The sequence below is a fragment of the Pectinophora gossypiella genome, chromosome 14, assembly GCF_024362695.1.
Source record: "Pectinophora gossypiella chromosome 14, ilPecGoss1.1, whole genome shotgun sequence".
NCBI lineage: Eukaryota > Metazoa > Arthropoda > Insecta > Lepidoptera > Gelechiidae > Pectinophora > Pectinophora gossypiella.
The window spans coordinates 10643036-10667145 of NC_065417.1; the positions used below are offsets into that span (position 1 = coordinate 10643036).

A 24110-nucleotide genomic window follows, 5' to 3' on the forward strand; every position below is an offset into this window, starting at 1 on the left:
TAAAAGAAGTATCCATAACCACCCTATAGAAACATACTAATACCAACACAACAAACAGAACCCCCCTCCACCAAACAACACGCACCGATTCTTCCCAAACACCAATCAATTACAATATTAATTAGCTACAACTAAGTTCCGTATCGCGTAATGTACTAATAACATTTCCGTAACAATCAACATAAATCGAGCTTTGGTAATCCGATCGAATTCAAACCGCCGATGCGCTACTGAATTTGAATCGGCTGTAATTCACTGATGACGCGTTAAACTCAATAATGATGAATGTGAGTTGCGCGTTACTCGCGGGGGTCCATGTGACCCACGACACGGAACAGATAAGATATTTATTCCGTACAACCTACTAATAATGAAGTTATGACTGTCTTTTTCTTATCGTGTTCTTAGCCTCATGAAACCTGGTGTCATTTAGTTGTTTAGCTGTAAAGGCCCCTGACGTGGCTCATGTAACAACTACAAATTTAAACAAACTAGGGAACACAGAGTGATTTTTGTGATATGTCCCCACTGTGATTCGTACTCGGGGCCTCCGGATCGTGAACCCAGCGCTCAACCACTGGACCACAGAGGCAGTTAGGACTGAAACACGTGAAGGGGATACGAAGCGATTCAACGTGGTGACGCAATGTCACTTTAGTATTTAATAGATAAACAGACAATTAATTGACTTCTTAACAGTTGGAACAAAAAAATATGAAATTTATCGGTTTATCATTTAACGATAAATTATCCAATGTTTTTTTTTTGTTAAGAACATTAAATATTTTATTTTTACAAAATAGGAATGCGATTTTTTATCTATGTATTACAAGACCCGAAACACGAGCGGCCATGAGTAAGATTCGTATGACGTCACATTTTACAAAATAAACAAAAACTATCTGTCAGGTTTCAAGTTATACTGTTTGACAGTTTCTTTGCTTACTGAAATGTGACGTCACTGGGCAAAATATCACGTGACCAACCGTTTGGGCGCGAAATTCGTCGTCTTGTGGAATTATGTTTGAGAGAATTGGCTCCAAGTGCTGCAATTTTCTCAAATCATTACGTGTGAGAAAACATCCGCCTCTATGGCTAGAGTTATCAGACCCGACCATTCTTGGCAACCAGGATTACGCCCTTCGGGTACCGATATTTTTCGGTAGTAACTATTACCTAATCTGTGGTAAGAGGGACGTGTTAGGAATGAAGCACGATATTGAAGATCTAACATAAATATTAATATTAGTACGGTGTATCATAATTATGGTGACTTAGTTATCAACTCAGTTCGTCGCATCATAAACATCGTCATCACTAATTTAAGAGCCACGCTCTTGTCGGTATAGCATTATCCATTCTTTTCTATAAAACGTCAATTCTTTCACTTTCTTATAGGTAAGACTTGACGTTCGCCTTATCTTTAATTTGTTCCATGTAAGCTCTTTTTTGTTTTTCCGTTCATCTATTACTTTGTAGCTTCCCTTCTATGATGATTTTAATAAATTCGTCGTATCTTATTAACTGCCCAATCATCTTGCCTCTTTTGTCCTCAATAACTCTGAATATCTGTCGGTGATGACATGGTGATTCTGCTCACCTCGGTCGGTATTACGGGTGTGAATTGTACCTATATGTCTTTTAATATATTAAAAATACAGTTTCAGAAAAGACCCCCACTCCTAAAAAGGGCCCTGGACACGGGTTAATGACAGCCGCGGATGTAAGGATCATTAGTCGGGGAACGCATGAAATATAGCCCCGTGTGACGTCATCCTATTGTTCGACAAATTTCGGCGGCTCTCGTAAATTTATCGAGAGGGCTCATAATTTTATTATCAAAAAATTCACAAACTAGATTTCTGTAAAATGCCTGGGTCAAAATATCAAACTGTCTGTTTCATTTGTTTTTATTTTAACTGATGAAACAAACCTCGCCTTGTGTCTGAGCAACAAATCGTGACAAAGCTTGCATATTTGTATGACAATTACCTGTCAATATATCACGACCAATCAATTCATCAAGCGAATCGAACCACAGCTTTCAAGTTTATTGTGAATTATTCAAATCATCAAAAAAATAGGGAAAGGAGGCAAATATTGAGAGTTTACAGAAGAAGAGCTTACATGGAGCAGATTAAAGAGAAGGCGAACGTCGTTTCTTATAAGAAGGTGAAGGAATTGGTCTTCGATGGACATGAATGGAAAATACTACACCAACAAGAGCGTGGCTCTTAAATTAGTGATGTTTCAAATCATCACATAAATTTAAGAAGATATTATAAAATCTTTACGTTAGAGCACTATACGCTTGTCATTAATTTTCGGTTTTTTTTTTCCTCTAATTTTATGAGTTGCTTTTCTTTGAATACCCAATAGCAGGTATTATTCTTTGGTGAAAACTTGTTTGGCTGTTGTACTAGGTACATTATATGTGTTATATTTATAATGTGTTATAAAAGCTGTATGTTTTCCTTAAATAAATAAAATAAATAAACATATTTAAGTTGCTATATCGAAAAAAGCCCTCTACACTAGACTGTCTGAATGGAAACACAATTTTCTCCAAAACAAAGAAAATTCTTACTAAGAATGTAATAATATACATAAAGGGAAATAATTTCCCTTTCAACTAACTCATACGTAGGCTGATGATGTCACAATTGCTTCTAAGAGTCATTGTATTAAGCTCTCCAATTTCACATAATTGATCGTTAGCGCCTACATACAAAGTAAAATAAGACTTATCAGGGAAGCACGAATTCCGTTTTACAAGTTAATTGGCTTCAAAATTGCTTTAGCCGATGATATTTATGTTTAACAACAAAATCCACAATTTGCGATGCCAAGAGGAGTCTTCAGATGTCTGTTACTTTGAAATGATCATCCTACACACAATTAGAATACAACTTGCATCCGCTTTTGATGAATTAATGACAGTGACCAATCAATCGCCCCTAATAATTGTAATCTTCTATATGTGGGTTGTGAGGTGGACCAACCTCAGCAACCGTGGTGTCTGGATTATTATTGAGCCACCAAAGACCCCATACCAATATGATAGAAAGGACAACAATCGCTTGGTTAGTTTTTCTTCGTCGGCGTCCAGTTTCATAAGTCACGGATTTTCACGAATAGAAGTTCACTGATAAGACTCTGATCTTTAAAATGTGCCTTTGATGTTATTTTTTTAATCAAAATCCGTGACTCACGGTGAGAGTTAAACGTTCTTCCAACTGGATTATCATGGCAGCAATATAAATGGTGTCCGATTATTTGACAAAAAACAAATAATAAATTTTCATTTGAAAAACAACATTTGTCAAAACTATATTTGATAAATGTATCATTTTACAAACTATTGTTTAATAAACTACTCATTAGACAATTTATTTACAAAAAAAATAATTATTACGCTAAAACATTTATTTACAAATTGATTATTTTTTAAACATGTTAGATGGCAAAACAACGTAAAGCAAAAATAACATTTGACAAAATGCATTGCTTGGTAAATATTTTATTAACCAAAATCTATGTTAATCAACAAAAATCTTTCTTAGTTTACTATAGTTTAACAAAAAACGTATGGAAAAAGATCATTTTAGAAGAAAGTAGTAAGCTATTAAATACTTGTATATCATTACTTTGGGTTCATGCATGAAAGTCCAATAATAATAAAGAAGTTAAATAATTATAATAATCATTTATTTTCCAATGTTTGGTTATGTTAGGTTAGAACTGCGACCACAACGCACGAGCCGAGCGAGCGAAGCGAGCGTGCCGCGGCAGCGGCCGGCGAGTGCCAGAACCGAATTCTACTTATTTCACTTAATTCACGTAGTATGTATTTTTTTTAAGATTTAAGTTTCTATGGTATTAGTATTAATACAAAATTATTTCTGGCCTATAAACAATCTGTTCAAGAGTTTAAATAGTTATTTTTAAAAACTAAGTAATCATTTATTTTCTAACTTTTTGTAATAACCAAAATCTATGTTAATCAACAAAAATCTTTCTCTGTTTACTATAGTTAAAAAAATACAATACGCGTCAGTCACACTTATTTTAAAAGACAGTGCAATAAACGAAATAGTGCGGCAATAAGTGGGTACTACAATAAAATTATTCTAAAATACCGCCTTTTGTACGGCTTCACATAAAAATAGTTATTTTAAAAAATAATAATTTATCTTGTAACTTTTTGTATAATCACCAGTTTGGCAAACGATTATTGTCATGTGATTATTTTAAATATAATATTTTAACAGTTGAATTATTTTCTAAGTAAAACATTTGCGGAATCTGTATTATGTTCCGGCCAAGTAGTTAATGCCATCTGCGGCAAATCTACAATAAGTCACGTCAAAAAAAAAAAAAAATGTATTATGTCATATGATTGTTTTTAAAGTAATATGTTTGCGAAATGAAAGTTTGTCAAATGATTAGTTTTCCAAACGTTGTTTGTAAAATGATTATTTGTTATACGTTTTTTGTAAAACATTAGTGAACCCCAGGTAGCCTCCGAAACGAATTGTCTATCTTGGGGATGTGGATTTTCTTACGATGTTTTCCTTCACTGCTGAACACGCAATAATCGTTTATGGTAGAAACATAAATCGTAAATAACTTCGAAAATCATCTCACGGGGAGAATTAAACGTATATACCTACTTACATATATTTATATTGGTTCACTAATGTTTTACAAAAAACGTACTTATAACAAATAATCATTTTACAAACAACGTTTGGAAAACTAATCATTTGACAAACTTTCATTTCGCAAACATATTACTTTAAAAACAATCATATGACATCATACAGATTCCGCAAATGTTGTGTGATTATTACATTATGGATATCTTACTATTCGTATAGTTGCAGACAGCCTATAAAATTAAATTATTAATTCATCATTGTCTTAAGGCAATTATTAGCTGTTGGTCCCGGTTACTATACAGATATAAGTCCATAGTCATCACATGGGCGGCTCAATAATAACCCTGACACCTGACACAAGCCACACGATAGAAGAAGAAGAAAAGGCAGAAATTGCACTCATATTTATTGTCGGATTTTAAAGAGTAAAGGTTTGTCCAGTGTAGTGTTACATAGGCCGTGTTAATGCTTCAGTGATTACGTCAAATTATCTCCAACATGCGTAAAGCCGTGCACACAGGCCGAGTAAAAGCCAGCAACCATTTACACAAACCGCAAAGCACTGAATACATTTGCAATAATTCAATTGGTACTTATGGAGTAAAGGTGTACGCTCATGATTGGAGATATATCTAAATCCCAGGATTTTTTGCAATGTTTATTTCCTAGCTATATTGATTTTGACAGGAATTATAATAATAATCAAAATCGAAAGGGGATGTATGAAAACTGATAACAAAACGAATGAGGTCAGGTGAGGCCAGTGTTGATCTATAATATGATGGTGTGTTTACATTACCTACAGGAAGTTTGAAAATAGCGGTAGTGACAGTAAAGTAACTTGGTTAATGACTTAAAATGTGTTGAGTCATAAACTTGGACAAAATGGACTTACACAGTATAAAAAAGAAAGTTTTAAAGTAGCACTGTGGATGGTAAAGTTGAGAAACGATCGCTTAAAGGATATTATGGACAATAGTAGTATGTAATAGAAAAATCGTGTTTATTATTAATGTAAATAGACAAGGGGAAAGGAAGACTAAAAAGGGAAGTAAATGGATTATACGACAATCTATGTCGTAATATGATCGTGTTATTCGTAATAATAAAGAGCTTGAATATTATGAAGCATAAATATTAACAGAGGTAAAAACTAGTATAAGTAATGGTGATGTTAATGAGGTACCTACCCATAAATATCGAATATTAACTCTCAGTCACAGTTTCATCTAGTATTGGACTGAACCCAATTATTTCTCAAAAAACTGCATCCAAAGATACACGTTCCGGAATTTCCCTTTAAAATTTTCTAAATTTGCACCTCGCAATCCGAATCCTTTACACTTTTGCCAACACTTTGTAAATTGCATTCGCATTAGAAGTTTATTGCAGAACGAATCGTGTGTCTCGTTAAAAAGTTATTGAAGTACGCTCTAAATAACTCTCGTCTTTACGACATCAACCGGTCTAGGCATACATATACTATCATGTGGGTTGTGAGGTGGAGTACCAACATCATCAACCCTGATGTCAGGATTACTATTGAGCCGCCTAAGGCCCCAAAGCAAAAGGATCTTTATGAAAGTCAAGGAAGTAAGTAGGTATTTACATATTTTTGCAAATTGCTGCCTTCAGTCATTTATTTTACTTCGCTCATTTCATTTGTTCGTGATACTTTTTGAGTACCTCGATGAAGGTCACGAATGTAGGTATATGAATATTTTATATTCGATGATTATTATAATGCGAAAATTTTAGTAAGGTCTGAAATAAGTTTAACGGTAATTCAAAGAAATGGTAAAACACATCTTTCCTATGGACATACTTAGATTAGGTGAAGAATATAATATGTATATTATTTTGTCTGTCAATTACTGAAGTGAACTATCTGAGGCAAATGAAAACAGAATACTTAAGTGAAAACAAAATAATATATTATTTATAAAGAAAGCAAGGAGATGATTAATAATGTCCTCCATGGTTGATTTATACTATTTAATAATAAAGCAATCAATTCAGTGATTTATCACAAACATATAACAATTTATTTATTTCAAGTAAGTACTTATTAAAATTAATAAAGATAGCGACGCCCGTAAATAAAATACATTGTAACGGATATCAGAATATTACGAAATATATTTATAATTTTGAAAATAAGTGTAATTACTAAAACGATCCTTGTCATTTTCATGAAGTAGCTATGGTTATTATTATACCTACAATATTCTAAAAATATTCCATTTCTTTGTGGCGAAATGTTAAGTTATTATCATATATTTTTTTTTAGCTTTTAGGCTAGTTGTTCCCTAATAAATAGCTTCTAAAATATTAATTAACCTCGAATATTTTGTACAGTTTTATACGGTTCGTAATTATTAACCTTCGAAAGACTTCGTTTATATCAAAAGTATCTGCTAGCAGTCTTCCGATTTCTTGTGGCTCTGCCTGTTAGGAATGACGGGCGTGAGTTTATAGGAATAGGAACTCGTCGAAAAGTTTTGTATGTTCTATGGTAGATTATTTTCATAATTAATCGGTCAAAGAGCTGTGGTAGCCCATTTGGTAGAACGCTTGCCTCTCACTTTGAGGTCGCAGGGTCGAATCCAGCACATGCCTAAACCAATGGTTGACGAATTTGTTATCAAATTCATGTTTGAATCATGGTGAAGGAAAACATCGTGAAGAAACCTACATTCCCAAGAAATGTATTTTCGGAGGTATGTGACCTAACCTGTGGTTTTCCCTTCGCGGGTGGAAAGATCAGACATGCAGTCGCTTCTGTAAAAAACCGGACCTATCAAATCTTCAGGTTAGGTAAGCGGACCCTGTGAAAAAAAAGGGGTAATGCTAGGGAGATGATGATGATGAATCGCTCAAAGACACATAATGGCAAAGTTTGTGCCCACATCCTGTTATTGTATTTATTCGTCATTATTTTTGTCGCTTGTTTTATCCTCATACATCAATCGTCTAAAATTATAACTTTCAAAATATATAAAAGCAAGCCCGTGATTCTTAATGGGGTGGCATCAACCGAGTTTTGAGCCAATGTTGAGCCAATTTTTGGGCCTATATTTTTTCAAATTGATCGGGTCTTCCCCTTTATTTTAAATACTTACGTACGAAAATCTTTATTTTTTGTTCCAGACATTTCATCGTGTAACTAAATAATAACTTAAATTATGACGGGAACCCTGTATCCTAAAGTAACCTCCTTTTGGTTGTCACTATGCAAAATCCGTCTAGAATTTTACATCAGCAGAGCATAGGAACAGTTTCTTAAAGAGACTGACTACTTACTACCTAAATACAAAAATATCAAAATTTCTGCCAACAAAATACGACGCCAAAAGCGATCAACATACATAGCGCCTTACAGACGTTGATCAAACCACTAATTGTGGTGACAAAGCTGGCGTCTGCTTTATCACAGCTTCTGTCAAAGCTCTGCCAAGCCAAGCGCCGGCGCGCCAGTCATTGATTAGTCGCGTCGACGACTGCGCGTGAGCAAGATTCGCAAAGCGAAGTGTGATCAGTGAGCGACCGGCGAAAATGTAAAGTCGGACATTCGGAAATATTGTGGGTGTTCCTTTAGTGGTAAATTGTTATGTTTGTGCTGTGTTGTGATTTTGAATAGGATTTTTCAAGATGAAATACATTTTGTGAGTATTATCTTTTAATATCTAATTAGTTTAATGAATTTACATACTTAAATAATATTAAGTATATTTTTTGCGGAAGATAATAGTATAAAAGCGTTTCTCTAGTGCTGAACCTTAGCTAAGTTGCAAAGCTGGTATTTAAATAACAAAAGTAAAAAAGTTGCTTAAATAAATTGGAACAATATAGGCATTATAAATAAAGTGTCTTTTAAAGCAAAATATAAAGTGAGCCCTCATTAATGCACTAGCTAACACCAACACCCAAAGGGGTGAAAAGAAAAAGCGAAAAAGTGTGAAGAGAGAGATCGCAATCAGAAAACTCATCCCGAACATTTGCATATTTGCTTTCGAATTTTAAATCCCAGCATAATCCGAACGAGGGTAGAACGAAATAACCAAAAATTGTATCCAATAAGTGGCCATACAGGCAATACTGGGCTATGCCAAACCACGTTGTATTAAACTAAAAATTTATGAAGTCACGTGACAACAGGCAATAATAGGCATAATAAGGTTTTACGGAACACACAGTTGCAAAGAGTAACGAATGCAAACGCGATTCACCTAAATAAGTACAATAAAACTATTTCACTTTGGTTCGAAATCCCAATTATAAAAAAAAAATATTCGCCGATTCAAATTGACTATAAAAACATGCGATAAACGATTCAGTAACGCAGTTAACTCAAAACTCGTTTTCAACAAGAAAAAACCAAACCTAATTTTCACCGAGTTCAATGTCCTTCGACAACTGCGCATACTCCAAGAATAACAAAAAAACAAAATGCATGCCCAAAACGCCTAGGGGATATTCGTCATTCAAATCTGCAACAACTTTGGCATATTCTAACGGCATTCTAACGATAAAGATTCTACTGGAAATTTAAGACAACCTGTTTATTTTCTTTTACCTGTTATCTGTACTTAAATGTTTAGGACCTCTCCGATAAAGAGCTTTATTCGTTAGTTTGAGTCTCAGTGGTTTAGGACTAGGTAAGTTATAGGGAAATAAAAAATAATGTTAAAAATGACGACACTACTAAAAACATTTAAAAAAGATTCTGTAGTCAAATTGAAAAACGTAGGTACCTACTCTATCCAATATACCTCGCACATGTAAAGGAAACAGTACAAAATACATACATCTAACTAAAAGCTGGCTTTTCTTCAAATCTGTATGTCTCTAGGCAACGTTAAAGAAACCCTAGGAATATTATTAAAATTTTTCAATATCGCCCATGTATTGGCACGGGTTTTGTCGATGAATACTATCAAACTACGTGACTTTACCTGAGTGAGGATACAAGATACGGCTTTCACATGACAGGAATCGAAAAATCAGGTTTTAATAAAAATACCTATGTAAAATTCTCAGAATTATATCTCTTAGTTCGGTCTTGCTTAACAAGTCAAAATGAGACATAAATTCAAGAGAAGTCTTCTTGTGATGTTATCACTCTTGAATTGTAAAACACTGTATACTACCTACAGACGAAATGCATTTGTATTGCAAGCCAACTACAAAAAAATACATTCTGCATAATTATATAAATTCAATGGAACTGTTTCAAAAAAACTGTATACAAGCTGTAATTTTGCAGTCTGTGATAGCCCTATATAACTATAACCAATCTAAGATGATACAATAATCTCTATTAAGTAGATGCCGTAAGCGTGGCCAATTATTGGTCAGCAAAAATTTAAAAGAAGAAGATTAAGTAGATAGTAGTAGGTTTTAGGTAGATAGTAGATTTAGTAGGTGAGGTAGTTTATCATTTGTACCATAATCAGAATATAACACATCACAAATGTATTTACATAAGTTCAATTTTAGAAGTGTAACAAAATCCAACCACTTCCTATGCTTGTACTAAACATAACGTGAGAATAAGGACTTGTATTAAATTTCATAGAAACTGCTTTCATGAATTCTTCGAACCAAACGCGTGTTTGAATGAAGGGATTGATGAGTAAGATCATTTTATACTGTCTATAACTACTATCATCCAATAGGTATTATTTTCTTTCTTGTCGCAAAGTTAGACTTTACATTTGTATGTCTAATCATTATTTCTTCAGAAAACACCTTTTTTCAGATTCTTACCCGTAGAATACGGAAAAATGGTTGAAAAAGGTTCGTATTTAATGTTTGATCGATATCTGAAAATATATTATGAATATACGTAGTTTGTTCAAAATAACATTAGGTAGGTCAGCTGGAAAAAATCTCTTTCTTAGAGATAAGCTTACCTGTACTGTCTGTTTTCTTTGTGTGTTTCTTTCTGTGTTCTATTGTGTACAAATAAAAAATTAAATAAATTATTTAAGCTTTAAATATTCACTTTCTCGATTTCATTTACCTAAACATCTATTGAGAATAAATTACTACGCCACTTCGAATACCTAGTAGATATATTTTGTGTATTACCATCAACTTTGCATATAGAATACAAATCGATAACTTTAGCGGATATGATGCGATTGTCGGCTGGCTTTGAATTGCTATACTATTGTAATTAATACTGTATTATTTGAGATAACCGTATCAACATTTTAATGTTGTAAAACTGTGCGGGTGGCAAAATACCTCCTGGGTTGTTAGAATTAAGGCGTGTCATTTCACGATAAACTGTCTATGTAGGTACATACATATATAAACTCACGCCTATTTCCCACCGGAGTAAGCAGATACTATTATAATTCCATTCTCTTCTTCCACATTTATCATTCGTTTCATACACGCACGCCGTTCAGCGTAATTCGTACTAAACTTTTTCTATATAGGTACATAGGCATTTTTGTCTAGTAAACTATCACCTTAAGGTACAGCGTATCGACCTTAGAGCCTTTGTACAGTGCTACTATTTGCAGTGGTGCAAACGCGCGTTTAACAGCAGCGCAACGGCATCGCTACACCAACTGATAACATTTGTATCAATGCAATAGTGATTATGCATCGATGCTATGCAGACGCGTTTATGTGACATCCCCGGTACGGTGTTATTATGAGAATATTATAAATCATTAGACATGGGGGTACAAGGTAAAGGAATATGCATGCGTTACTAAAAGCACCGATACAGTCGCCATGCTGTGACACGACTGCATCGCGATAGCATCGCTGCTTTTAGCAGCGCGACTGTGTAAAGGTTGACGATTTGCGTTAAAAAGTCACAGAGATCTCTTCAACAGTAATATCATCATCATAGCCGTAAGACGCCCATTGCTAGGCAAGGGCCTCCCCCAAGGATCTCCACGACGATCGGTCCTGCGCTGCCGGCATCCAGCGGCTTCCCGCGACCTTCACTAGATCGTCGGTCCACCTTGTAGCGGGCCTACCCACTGAGCGTCGTCCGACACGTGGTCGCCATCCGAAAACCTTTCCGCCCTAGCGGCCGTCGGTTCTCCTCGCTATGTGTCCTGCCCACTGCCACTTCACAGACATATTATTATACATCAATGTCTTCAAGGGTCTTCTCCTCTTCTCGCCTCTATGTGGGATCGGCACAACATATATTCTTCTTCTATTCCTCTCTGTCAGTCGTATTCTCAGTACTCACACCTTTCACGCACATATCCTTCTACATACAATTCATTCGCACTTGTGTCGTCCCCTACCACGTTCATGCCTTTCCTCAAGGGTCTTCAATACTTATCAATAATATGTTGATCCACCTAATATTAACTCAGAGACCTTAATCATCCTCCTCAGTATTCGATACGATATTTAACAGCCTGTATAATAAGTGCTTTTGATTATTGCATTATAAAAAAAGATAAACTACATTATCATAATTTTGTTCCCATACTCGTGCTACTAGTATAATATCTAGTCGGTTGTTATGTTATACGTTATCTAAAGTAGAAGTGTGACATCATCCGTTATCAATTTGTGATGAATACCTACTAGATACAACCTCGACCGGAGTCTTCTATCTCCTTTATAACATTACAACATAGCTTAGTATCACGCCTACATCCCTGAAGAGGTAGGCAGATACACCTACTCCTCGCCAGCTATGTTCAAGTATGTAAAATATGATAGCGTTCCATGTATCTTCTTTATAAAACATATTTAAATCTTCCATTCATACAAGTGCATATATAGGTACATTCACGATCATAATTCCTTATGGAGTGAGCAGATTTTTATGAATTAAGATAAGATAGTTTGCAGCCACGTTTAACACGTTGTCCCAAGATGAGTTTAACTGTGTTGTGACAAGTTATCAACACTGTAAATACATAAATAAATAATAAAATAAATAATAATAATATATTATATATAACTTAATTTTAATTTATCTAATCTAATGTAATATATGGATAATTATGGATATTAAACTGAAATAAAAAATAATAATTTGAATTTGAAATCGAATCCAATATACTTTTTTGCACACAAACATTTATAAAACACTAGCTTTTGCCCGCGGTTTCCCTTTCCTAATGTACCAAAAATTAGCTTCCTACCTTGAAAACTGCAAAAAGTCACACAATTTCACCCCCTCTTTGAAGTGGTTGGAGGCAGATATCCACAAAAAAATTATGCATGATTTGTTTGTTAGTCACAAATAGTCCGCATACCAATTTTTAGCTTTCTACCTTGAAAATTGCGGAATGTGCCACACAAACTTTCACCCTCCATTTTGGGGAAGTGGGGAGGTTAGAAAGAGGGAAAATAATTCTTATGCTACTCTCCATCCCTTCAACTATCTCCACTTAAAAAAAATCACGTCAATTCGTTGCTCCGTTTTGCCTTGAAAGACAGACAACCAGACAGATACGAACACACACTATCCCATACATAATATTAGTATGGATTTAGCAACAGAACAAATGGGTGGCCAACGATTATCTTGGTAGAGTAGACACGGTTGGTGGTTTTTTTACGACACAAGTCCCGAGAAGACAAGCATCTGGATGTCTTCTATGTAATAATTCATTCTCACTCCACCATAGTCATTCATATACTTCTACATTCAAGTATCAGTGGAGATAATAATTTCATTCACAGATTGATTACGTTTCAAAGATTACACTTAGTTACTAAAGGTCGTGTAGATGCAGCCGACTTAGATTAAATAAATGTTTATAATTATTCTGATTGCGACTTAGTTGCAGTCGCGTAGCGGATATTTCATTTATTAGGCATAGGCATAATATTTCCGTTCCGGCGTATAAGCTTAGAGAAGAAGTGTCCATATTTTTAATTACTACGTAATTACTCATTACAGATTACTTAGTGACTTTTCAAACATTTACTAGGTACACATTTCCCATCTTTGGCCACATCGTCCATTAACATTGCGTAACATTGCGGTCAAACCATCGGTGTAATCAACTTATTTGAAACAAAATTATTAACATACATAAACTCACGCCTATTTCCCACCGGGGTAAGCAGAGTCTATAGAATTCCATTTGCTTCTATCCTGACACACTTCTTTTGCTTCCTCCACATTCAACAATCGCTTCATACACGCATAGATCGTTCAGAGTAGATCGTACTAAACCTTTCCTAAGGATATCTCCAATTTGGTCAATGTACTTCCTTCTAGGTCTTCCTCTGCCAGCCCTACCATCAACTTTCGCTTTATATACCGCTTTCGCAGTTCTATTCTCCTTCATCCACTCTACGTGGTCAAACCAACCAACAAAACAACAAATATTAACATCAGTATTTCTAAAATATTTTACTTCTTCGTCGGTCATTGCCCTCTCTCGTCATCTTAGATATTAGACATTCCCTTATAATCATAAAATCAATTGTAACTGAGTCATTCTTCTATACCCTTTCATCTCCCATAGCTACAAAGAGCACGTGTAAAAAAATTGCTCTTCATACATTGAATTTACCACGTCATCAATCACTTAACATCTATTATCTGTGCTAAAATTATCAAGTAAGCGTGCTAATTTTATAACCCAATTACGTACCTTTCGCCAAAATGTGAAATCGTGACCGATAACAGAGGTATATAGATTTTTAGTACTAGGTATTACAATGTTAGGTTCATGACCGATTAAAGTAATAGTGACTCAATCATCATTTTCATCAAGTGGACGGTTAAAAGTTCCAAGGCAAGCGAAGCCATTTCCAAGGCTATTCTTGAATATGATTCTTGCACCACTTCTTCTTGTCGTCTCTCAAGAATCATATTCTAACTATATTCCACATTATGTGGAACATAGAAAGAAGGTACATGTGACGCCCCGCAAGGGCACGACAATATAAAAGAAGAGACACGAGGTGCCTAATAATAATATCAGAGATTTAAAGATCGTTTAACTTCAACAATATTCGTTTTTCTTAATGACTGATTATTGCCTTTTATCTTTTAAAATTAAAATAATAATGTTTTATATATACTTTTTAAACCTACATTGAAGTTTAAATTTGTATCAGGGTCCATAACCTATCGCCTAGACACAATGTACCCAAAATCCATTGGGTTCAGACATAATCATAAATATTATTTCAACCGATGAGAGATTATTTAACATTTAACATTTTATTTTTCAGCGAACTTCTAAATATCTGTACAGAAGCATTTTTTGTTTTATAAGACTCATCCGTGCTTAGGGAAACTCACAAAGAGAAAATTAAATCAAAAAATTCTGACTCTGACAGGATTGAACTTGATCGCGCAGCTCTTGTCAAGCCGAAACGAGTGTTAACCATTACACGACCGAGTCCTCCTATCCATGCGAAATTCTTCGATCTATGTTTCGTCATTAAGACCACGCCAGTGTCATCTATCGAGTTTATTGAGTAAGTACTTATATTTCATAGGGAATGTCCCGTTCGTCCGAGTGAGAATTTTTCCATTTAATTTTTTATCTGTACAGAATTCGTAATTTCCCCTTATTTACATTCCAAATTTACAGTTGCAACGACAACGCCCTTGAATATTTTTGTTGTCGGATGACAACAACTTTTTAAAATAGATATGACACGGCCATTGGCATATTCCGTGACCGATAATAATGCGGCTATGAATATTGTAAACATTATGAACCTGTTCGTTTTGTAGTTACAAGCATGCCAATTCCCTTAATTTGCCATCAACGATAATATTTTTGAAATATATAATATATTTACCCCCTCCGGTTGATTGAGGGGAGGCCTGTGCCCAGTAGTGGGACGTATATAGGCTGTTTATGTTATGTATGTTGTATATAATATTTATACACATAGTTTTTCCCGCGGTTTGTTATAAAAGCTGTGATTTTTTCTTTGGATTCTTAATCAAAAGGAAAATCAAGTAATACTTAGCGGTGAAAGAATACATCGTAAGGAAACATTCGAACCCGCTGAAATTCAAAAACTCAGTTGGTAAAGTCGGCACAGTACCATACCACATATGGTTTTAATTACTTCCATTTTCTAATAATGACCCAAAATATTTATTTTATTTTGGTAGCAAAAAACTCTTCAATAATTCCAAAAATCTATCAATAAAGCCCAGATAAATTAGCAAGTCTCTACGTACTTAATTAAAGTTGAAGTAATTCCGGATACCCTAGATAGAACATTACTAGGTGAACTTAAGTTAGCTTCTTTTAGATTGATTTCGATTATACAAAAATCTGTTTTTTGACGTGACAGATATACATTTTCTGGTTTTATTTTATAAATACATTATTAAAAAATAAATTCGCTCGTTGAGCACTCCCAAACAATCTGTAATATTCCTATCAAGTTTATTTCCTTATGATATAATGACGTGAGTCTTTTTATTGACACGTTCCTTGTTCGTTTTATAATTTTTAAAGTAGACCGCTTTGTTTTGCTTTTTATTTTTAGACGTCGTTCTTTTAATATTAAAATACCTGCTGAAGTTCAAAGTCCTGAGTGCTCAAGGAGCACTTGTGGTATATATTATTGGCGTTTTATCTTCAACGGCGTTATTGCTTTCAATACGATATAATAGAACTCTAAAAGCAAAAATATCTGCACATGGCATAGGTATACTTCTAAAATTATTTACCAGATAAATATTGCTATAAAAAGTAGAGTATTGAAATGATACAGAGTAGACATATAGAATTAAATTTATTATTTTATTTGATTTTACTTAAATACTAATGTTTTTTTTTTTGTTTCTCTAAACTTATAATTTACGATAATTTAAAGTAGTTATCATCTTCTATTGGTAATTTGATACTTACTTAAATTCATATTCTGATATCTTGGGGCTTAATAATAACATAATTTATATTGAGAATAGTTGCCAATTATAAAGACAAACCTATCATTTCACACCCACTACAAAATTATATATAATAAACATATGGATAATACATGTGTTATCTGTACCTGTTTTGTAGATAATGATATATTTCTCTTTCCCACAAAAAATGCGAATGATTTATGACAACATCTTCAATAATAATATGTGATAAAAAAACAAAACAATCCACAAACTCGTACAAAGGCTAAGCTCAAAACCGTTAAAAACAGAATATACTCTGAACCCATCAGGAAGATTTATGTTGCACCAAAAATCCGCTCAGTTTATTTGCCTAGATCATTCACTGGCTCTTCTATCAATCTTACCTATCCTGAAAGCAGACAGACACTAGCTAAACACAACTTTATCACTTTAGAATAAGAACTGGCTCGTATGTGAGAGTTTGCAAAACCCGTCGCAAATGTTTACTCTGTCAGTTTGAAGATTTTCTCACACTGACTTCTATACAATACTCTGGACGGGCCGATACGATCTCACAGCTAAAAATTGGTACTCAAACTCACAAACTGATACCGGTACCAATTTTAAGCGCCAGCGTCACTAGCAGAAGTACTTTGAAACTATACATTAACCCTTACAAATTACGAGATAACTCGCGCCAAGGGAATTTGTCTGGCCAAGTAGTTAATGTTATTAGCGGCAAATCTATAAATAAGGCCAGTCAAGTTAAAAATATCTACTACTTACTAAAGACATAAATATTTTATACTTATATCTACTCTATAATTCCAAGAACTTTCGCTACGGTTTACTATTGACGGACAGCGCCAACAATGCTGATGATGATGGAGAAGATCAAATAGGCAAAAAAATTGTATCCATCATGCTATCCAGCGTATTGTGTTGTGTTCAGTGTATTCCTCCCAATAGCAGGATGACCCAGAATCTGTAGAAGCGATAATTGAATACCAATGACAAAATACATCAACGTGGACGAACGTTTGAAAACGTCTGTTGGGTTTTACAATATAAGGTATGTTATATTTGTTGATATTGTTTGTAAAAGTTAAGGTAATAGGAACTTTGGTATTCACTTTAGATATTTATATTACCTGTGAGCTACGGTGATATATGAACTGTATTACAATAAATGATAAATAAATAGTTAGCTTCCGAGAGAGGGTTTTATTTTACTTTCACCTATATACAACATAAACCATAAATTCAAAGCGTACAAAAAAAGGAAATATAAAAATAAATTAAAAAGGCTATAAAATGTTCTGCGAGGAATTCGCAACCGTACCTACAGCTGATTTGTAGAGTTACATCATTATAAATCAATATCTGATTTATTCAGTAGCCTATCTTCGTTAGGAATGCGCTACACAAAGTGTGTGATAATCTAGACCTTTTAATTTACTATTACATTATTTTTTTTGACGTGTCTAATTGTAGATTTGCCGCAGATGGCATTAACTACTTGGCCGGACTAAATTACATTTTTCATGTACCACGAAGTAATATAATTGATGTGAATCAGATCACTTTAATACGAGTATTGATAACTTCTTTTGTAATATTGGTAGTATTGTTGATGCTAAATAACATAGAGACGACCAATGAGTCAGAGATAACTAGTAGGCATATAAGTTGTTTAATACTTATACAAACACGAGACTATGATACTATGAATACCAAAGATATTGATAAAATAACAAGAATAATGATGAAATAATAGCGCAATTATAATTAATTATAATAAACATAATACATGAAATACTAATTAGAGTTATTTGTATGTAATTTATAGTATAACAATAAAATTGTTTACCAAAGTAATACAATTATTGTATTAAGAAAGCTACCTAATACTTAAAAGGACGTACATCGACCAAATTAAAAAATGTTTATTATAGAAAAGGTTCAGTACAATGTACTCTGACCTACTCTGATCTAGAAATAGGTGGGAACCCGGCGTGAGTTTATGTATGTATGTAAGTATTAAGAAAATTAACGTATTAAAAAATTATTTTTACAGCTTAGTAGCAGTAAAAATCCCTTGTCAGTGCCTTGAGTTTAGTGATTTTAAATTCTAACATAGTAATGATTAGACGTAAGCATTCACATAAAATAAAAATGTCAAAAACTATTTTATTGTGTATGTATTCCCCATCATTATTCGGAAATCGGCAATCGTTCACAACTTCAAACTCAAAGAATTAGACTATAAAAAACATTATCAGATATTATAGTCAACAAACATGTCTTTGACTATTAATTTCTGTGGTATACTTTGATTATTTTATAGTCGAAGGAAAATCCCCGTGTCGCAGGTTTATAATAAAATAGATCAATAAATAAAACAGAAACGGTCATCCGTTTGACCTGTGATTTAAATTTTATAGTACTCATTATTATAAACATAAATCACGTCTATAATGTAGAAGAATGAATATTTATGATCTTCGATTATATTTTGTGTAATTGTAACCTAGGCGAATACGTTGCTGTGTTTTTATTTTTTTCTTATGTATTTAGTGTAAAATTTGTCAAGGGTAATAAACAACAATGCTGAAAGTATCATAAATCTTAAATCTAAAATACTAATATTCCTATTTTGTGTTATATGTAAGATTCGATTGAAACTTTTAATCAATCGCATTAACGTGGATAAAAATAAGATCGAAAATATTCTCTTAAATTTTCTTGGAATGCTACAAAATGTTAAAACCTAACAACCTATCAATATGTGACCCAAGTGCTTAAAAATTCAACAGAATTCCCTAACAAAGTATCATTGCCATACAAGTTAAGTTTTATGTGTTATAATCATTGCAAAATTGCATAAAATGTGTATTACTATACAATTCATGTTCCTGACACTTCTATACTTGATACATCGCCAAGCATTAGCATATGATTCATCCAACATAAAGCTTGATACACACAAAGGCGGCGTCTTAGGTATTTCGAGCTGGTAACACAGGATGCTAGTGACACCGTACCGAATACAGAGGTTGATGGTTCATCTCATGATTCTGTATTAAGAAAAAAACTTGAATTTTACGAAATTCCACATGATATCAATTCAGAATCATGGTCTGAATCCCTCAGAGATTTTGTTACGGTGTCACTAACACTCTGTATATACGTACTGTAATATATACGTTCGTGCAGAAAAACTCTGTTTTAATAAAGCTGCTGCATCACCCACCCACATCGGTCGCAATACCGCCTCTGTGTGTGGAAATCTTTAAAACTACTTTATATTTTATCGCATTGTCCTGTATGAGTTAATAAGTATCGCAGTTTGCTTTAAAGAAACTTAATATGCTACTTTATTTATTAAACCTGTCTATTTAACGAACCTTGTGTTCTATACGCCATAATAGTTTTTTATATGAATCCTGTTATAATGATAGACTTAGATCCTGTTTTATGTATTTTATCATTCATTATTTTCATAACTTATTTCTAAAGTTCATTCATATATTCATTTTATTATTATTTTTATTGATACTCGAATATTTGTCATCCTAACATTCGTTGTGAATAACTGTAAGTGTATTGTTTGTAACTTTTTAAATCTAGTTGCAGTGTACTAAAATCTCTCTTTATTAAAAATTTATTCTTATTTCATACAGCTTTAAGCTTTACACTTGCCAATTGCAAATATAATATGAACTTATTTTAATGTGGGATAATCTAGTTTCTAGTATTAAATCTCGTGCTCTAATGGAATGGAACAGAGACAATGGGAACTAGTTCGACGGCGTCGAAACTTTTCAGAAAGGGGAAACCGCAGAGTGAGTGCTTTGACTTGAATAGGATTCAATTCAGAGCATACGACTCGTCGCCTGCTACTGTATGTTAGTCAGGGGTTTGTACAGAATCTACTTAATTATGTAAATTTTATACAATTCATATAAAATCTAGGTTAGTTCAATTTATTTTGTGACTATGCCACCATGCAATCGCACATTGTATATAGCAATAGGTATCTAAAAAGTCAGGTAAAAAATATTTTGAAAGGAAGATGGTGGTGGTGGATCTCTAGTGAAACGAAACGAATGATAGACTACCCACTGTTAAGTTTAGGTAAATATGCCACCAAATTGGCAACTTTATATATTACATCTTAGTATTAGTTGAAAAGAATAAAAAATATTTTGTTAGTATCTCAAATTTCTCGCTAATTAAACAAAAAAAAAACAAAGACGTTAAACTGAAATATATGTACCTGTTGTGATAGGTATGGTTTTCCGGCTCAGATTTAGTAATTTAAACTTCATAAAAACCGTAAAATATTAGTACATTTTTAAATACCAGAATGACAATAAAAATATCATAAATTACCTAATTCATTCGAAGGGCCAAAACGCGGGTGGTTTGTTAACAAAATAAAAAAATCTTAAGTGAAAAATTGTATTAAGAGAGTGAGAAATGAGCTTTGGATAAACTCCAAACTTTTGACATGGGTTCGATATTTTTCCCGATCATACTTTTTGTCGCCAGTTCCTCGTTATTTCTGTGAAACTATTTCCGTTGGCCTTAGAATATCAAATTTTGCCAACAAATCCTTGACCTATAATGATGCTAAATATCTATTTCAACGCAGATGCTGCTCCACAGACAGTTTCAATAGATTTGGGTCAAGTATTCTTCATTTGATACTGTCTTATTGGATTAACTGGACAGACTCCTTTGTTAAGTGAATCGTATTCTTCGTTCAGTGAATCTTTTTTACTTGATACATTCTGAATTATGTTGTAGTTGGACACAAGAGTTATAAGCTCTCTCTTATTACCACGTTCATGGCTAACTACTATCCACGTCCCTTGTATAAAGCTGTAATATACAGGGTGTTAGTGACTTCATAACCAATACCGAGGGGGTGATTCAGACCATGAATCTCAGTTAATATCAAATAGAATAGTCCGACGCAAAATTCATTCATTCATTTTATTTTAATTATTTTTAAATCGATACTTTTGCGATAGAATATTCCACTTGATATTAATTCAGAATAATATCACGTCTTTTTCATGTGCGGATATATTATTATAATAGTCGTTGTTTCGATAAATTAACTCACGCCTATTTCCCACCGGGGTAAGCAGAGACTATTTAATTCCATTTGATTCGATTCAGTTTATTTAAATTTGATCCAAAATTACATTCTAATAAAAGTGTTCCTGTGACATTGGAATACCGAAATGCATCCCGAATGACTAATAATTTGGCTAGAAACGTGACGACTATTCAAAACAATGCGTTCATCATAAATGTATATGAAGAGGTCTAGTCTGATGCATTTAAACTATGACTCATCCTGGTCTTTGTTTGAATAATATAAATAATACACTTGTACACAAAACACTTTGTTAGTGAGAATATGTAGACGTATATGATTAGACAGAGCAAAAAGTAAACAAAAACATCTTTGTAAAGATACACAGACCCAGGTTTTTCATCCTCTTTCGTGGTATGTCCCATAATGGTCAAAGACAAAAAACACAGAATATTTCATGCTGCACCACCACCAATATATCAGGCTTTAAAATAGTTATAAGCTCATTAAAACACTGTCTAGTGTTATTTTAAATTAGATACTTAATAAGTTATTCCCGATCCAATCTGGTTAGTTTTCCGAGGACTTTATCTTGAAGTCCCTGCAGCGTTAGGTTACAATTTTTGTTTTGAGTTTTCTGATGTCTAGACTAGATAAGCCAGGTATAAGTACTAATTTTACCTGGGAATTTTGTCTTATTTATAGTAAAATAAAGTATCTTCTTCCCTTTTCTTCTAATTCTTTTATCCCCTGTTGGAATGTAGGGCTCGAATATCAGATTTTCGCTCCTCGCGATCTTTTGCAGCCTCTGTAGCTTGTTCCCATGATATGCCGGTCTACCGAGCGTCGCCAGGTCTCTTTGAGGCGCCTCTTTTGCATTTTCCACGCGCACACCAGGTCAGACAGAGCTCGTCGGGACGGGTGTTCTACAGGTCATCTAAGGACATGACCTATCCACCGCCATTTTCGTGTGCGGATATTAGCCTCCACAGAATTTTGCCCAGTCAATAGTTTTAGAAAGAGCTCGGTGGCGCAGCGGTAAACGCGCTCGGTCTGCGATTGTTGAAGTTATGCAACTTTCGCAAAGGCCGGTCATAGGATGGGTGGCCATAAAAAAAAAGTTTTCATCTCGAGCTCCTCCGTGCTTCGGAAGGCACGTTAAGCCGTTGGTCCCGGCTGCATCAGCAGTCGTTAATAACCATCAATCCGCACTGGGCCCGCGTGATGGTTTAAGGCCCGATCTCCCTATCCATCCAAAGGGAAGGCCCGTGCCCCAGCAGTGCGGACGTTAATGGGCTGATGATGATGAATAGTTTTAGGCCAGAAGATCTTTAATATTTGCCGTAAGCATTAAAAAAAGTAAATAAGTAGGTAGGTAGTTTTAGAATAATGTAAATAGTAGGTAGTTGATATTATTTAATAAAATATTTTTATTATTGGCGAGAGTTGTCACTTCACTAACACTGTTGTGTAGCCCTGCGTTGCGCCGCCGCAACGAATCGATGTATGGGCACCAATCAGTTGCTTTTTCCAGTCCTCGCTTCATAATGTGAAAGGTATAAACACAACTAATTTGAACTTCAAATAACTTGCGCCAAGCGTTGCAAATTCCTGTGTTTTATGACAGGAGACAAATGGATGCAGCCGAAATAATTTGGCTCTCTACCTTGTTCGTGCTATATAACAAAACCTGCTTTAGAATCAGGTTAGTTAGCAGTTGTTACCGGAATTTAGTGTCGACTTGCAACTGCTTTGTTTATAACTGCCGCACGTGTAAATAGGTATTTTAACTTTATTTTTGTGACAAGTAAACCTTTTTAGGCAATCTTTTTGAAAATATTTTCTTCGAAATTAAGAAAACGAATACAATATTTAACAAAGATAATATGATCCTGTGGGTTGAATTATGTCACCTAGATAATTAGTTAGACAAAGCATTTTTCCAAATGTGCATTTAACAATGTTCAATGTAACTACGTACAAAATTACAAACCATAATTCTATAAAAAAGTTTCTGAACTCGAATTTAAAAAGCGACGTGTTCCCAAAACTTTAATGCGAATTAAAAGCCACAAAACCAAGCAGACAACAAAGAGCACAAAAATTCACCTCAACCTAATTAACTTCGAAAATGGGTTGGAACTTTATGTTCTCCTATTTACAAAACCTGTGTGGTCCCATTAAGAATTAAACGAAATTTTTACTTAGACACTTTTAGGATTTACTTTGGATGAAGGTCGAAAAGACGGATCTCTCTTTTATACTCATTTAAAAGTCTAAACCCAAGCGTCTTTCATGTTTGTATCGTATATGTTTCCGATAAACCTTAATAACAGAAAGACAAGGTTAGATTTTGCTTGGAAGTCTTGGGGATAAAATTTCTAAACAAAATCTGGCTTGACAAGGGTCAGGGGTAGCAGAAATAGATTTTAATCTTAATCGCGAGTTTAATGCAGCGTGAGGTTTAATGGCGGCTGGCGTGATTTCCCTGAACGGGACTTGCTGTCAACCTGTG

The 24110-nt window shown here is 34.1% G+C and overlaps 1 protein-coding gene across 5 annotated transcripts in view; it reads left to right on the forward strand.

Moving 5' to 3' along the window:
- The first annotated feature begins 8123 nt into the window (after positions 1 to 8123).
- The window catches only part of LOC126372726 (collagen alpha-1(XVIII) chain-like), a 107882-nt gene continuing 91895 nt past the window's right edge, over positions 8124 to 24110 (forward strand). For all 5 annotated transcript variants that reach the window (XM_050018586.1, XM_050018588.1, XM_050018585.1 and 2 more), the window contains exon 1: positions 8124 to 8326. In XM_050018586.1, the coding sequence (XP_049874543.1) occupies positions 8313 to 8326 (14 nt within the window). In that variant the 5' untranslated portion in view covers positions 8124 to 8312. The remainder of the gene's footprint in view (positions 8327 to 24110) is intronic.